General features: G+C 61.3%; 1 protein-coding gene across 1 annotated transcript in view; it reads left to right on the forward strand.

Annotated features, from left to right (window-relative positions):
• Positions 1-244: 244 nt before the first annotated feature.
• SARS (seryl-tRNA synthetase) overlaps positions 245-876 on the forward strand; it is a gene marked incomplete at both ends in the record, with an annotated part of 2,577 nt that continues 1,945 nt past the window's right edge. The window contains 2 exons of the mRNA XM_010145902.1: positions 245-315; positions 445-525. Of these exons, the coding sequence (XP_010144204.1) occupies positions 245-315; positions 445-525 (152 nt within the window). The remainder of the gene's footprint in view (positions 316-444; positions 526-876) is intronic.

The following is an 876-nucleotide window of genomic DNA, read 5'->3' on the forward strand; positions in this document are numbered from 1 at the left end:
ACTCCGGGTGTTTTTCAGTGACACCGCTGTGTGGGACCCCTCTGCCCCACCCCATCAATGACACCCCCCACTCCCCAAGTCCTTCCGAAACACCCGGGGCTGCTGGCATTGGGCATCCCTGGAGCCTCAGCCCTTCTCCTGCTCCCACCTGCGGCTCCATGGCCCCTCTTGGTGCCCCGGGGACCCCCGGCCCACTCTCACTGGCATGGTGGCTGATGGCTGCGCCCCCCGCTCTGCTTTCCAGGCAGGTTCCGTGCCGATAACCTGAACAAGCTGAAGAACCTCTGCAGCAAAACCATCGGAGACAAGATGAAGGTGAGGCACCAGGCTGGGGGACCCTGCTGACTGGTGGCAGCTTCCCCAGGTCTCGCCCTCACACCGTTTTTTTTACCCTTGAGCTTTACTCCCGAACCCTGCTGGGGTTTGGTTTTCCTCCCTTTATAGAAAAAAGAACCTGTGGGGACGGACGAGTCGGTACCAGAGAGCGCACAGAACCTCGACGAGCTCACGGCTGATGTCCTGGGGGTGAGTCTGACGCCGTCTCCCTCCACTGTGCCACCAGCCCACCCAGTTTGTCCAGAGCTTCACCTGTAATTGCCGGAGTTGGTGGCGCGAGGTGCCCCAGCACCAAGCGAGGGGTCCCTGCCCAAACCCCCTGCCAGGAGGAGCCTTATTTTCCCCCGTCCCACCCAGCTCTTGCCCCGTGTCCTTCATGCAGAGGCCACTGCAGCCCTGGTTGGTGACAGCTCAGCAGCCTGGGTGTTCGCCCTGCGGTTCCTGGGAGAGGATTTGAGCAGCCTCACTCATTCCATGTCCCACTTGGTTAACCTTGATGTTTAACGAGCTGCTGTGGTTAGTGGGGGCTCCCCTCGTCCC

This window comes from Buceros rhinoceros, unplaced genomic scaffold (genome assembly GCF_000710305.1).
Source record: "Buceros rhinoceros silvestris isolate BGI_N320 unplaced genomic scaffold, ASM71030v1 scaffold29171, whole genome shotgun sequence".
NCBI classification, from domain to species: Eukaryota; Metazoa; Chordata; class Aves; order Bucerotiformes; family Bucerotidae; genus Buceros; species Buceros rhinoceros.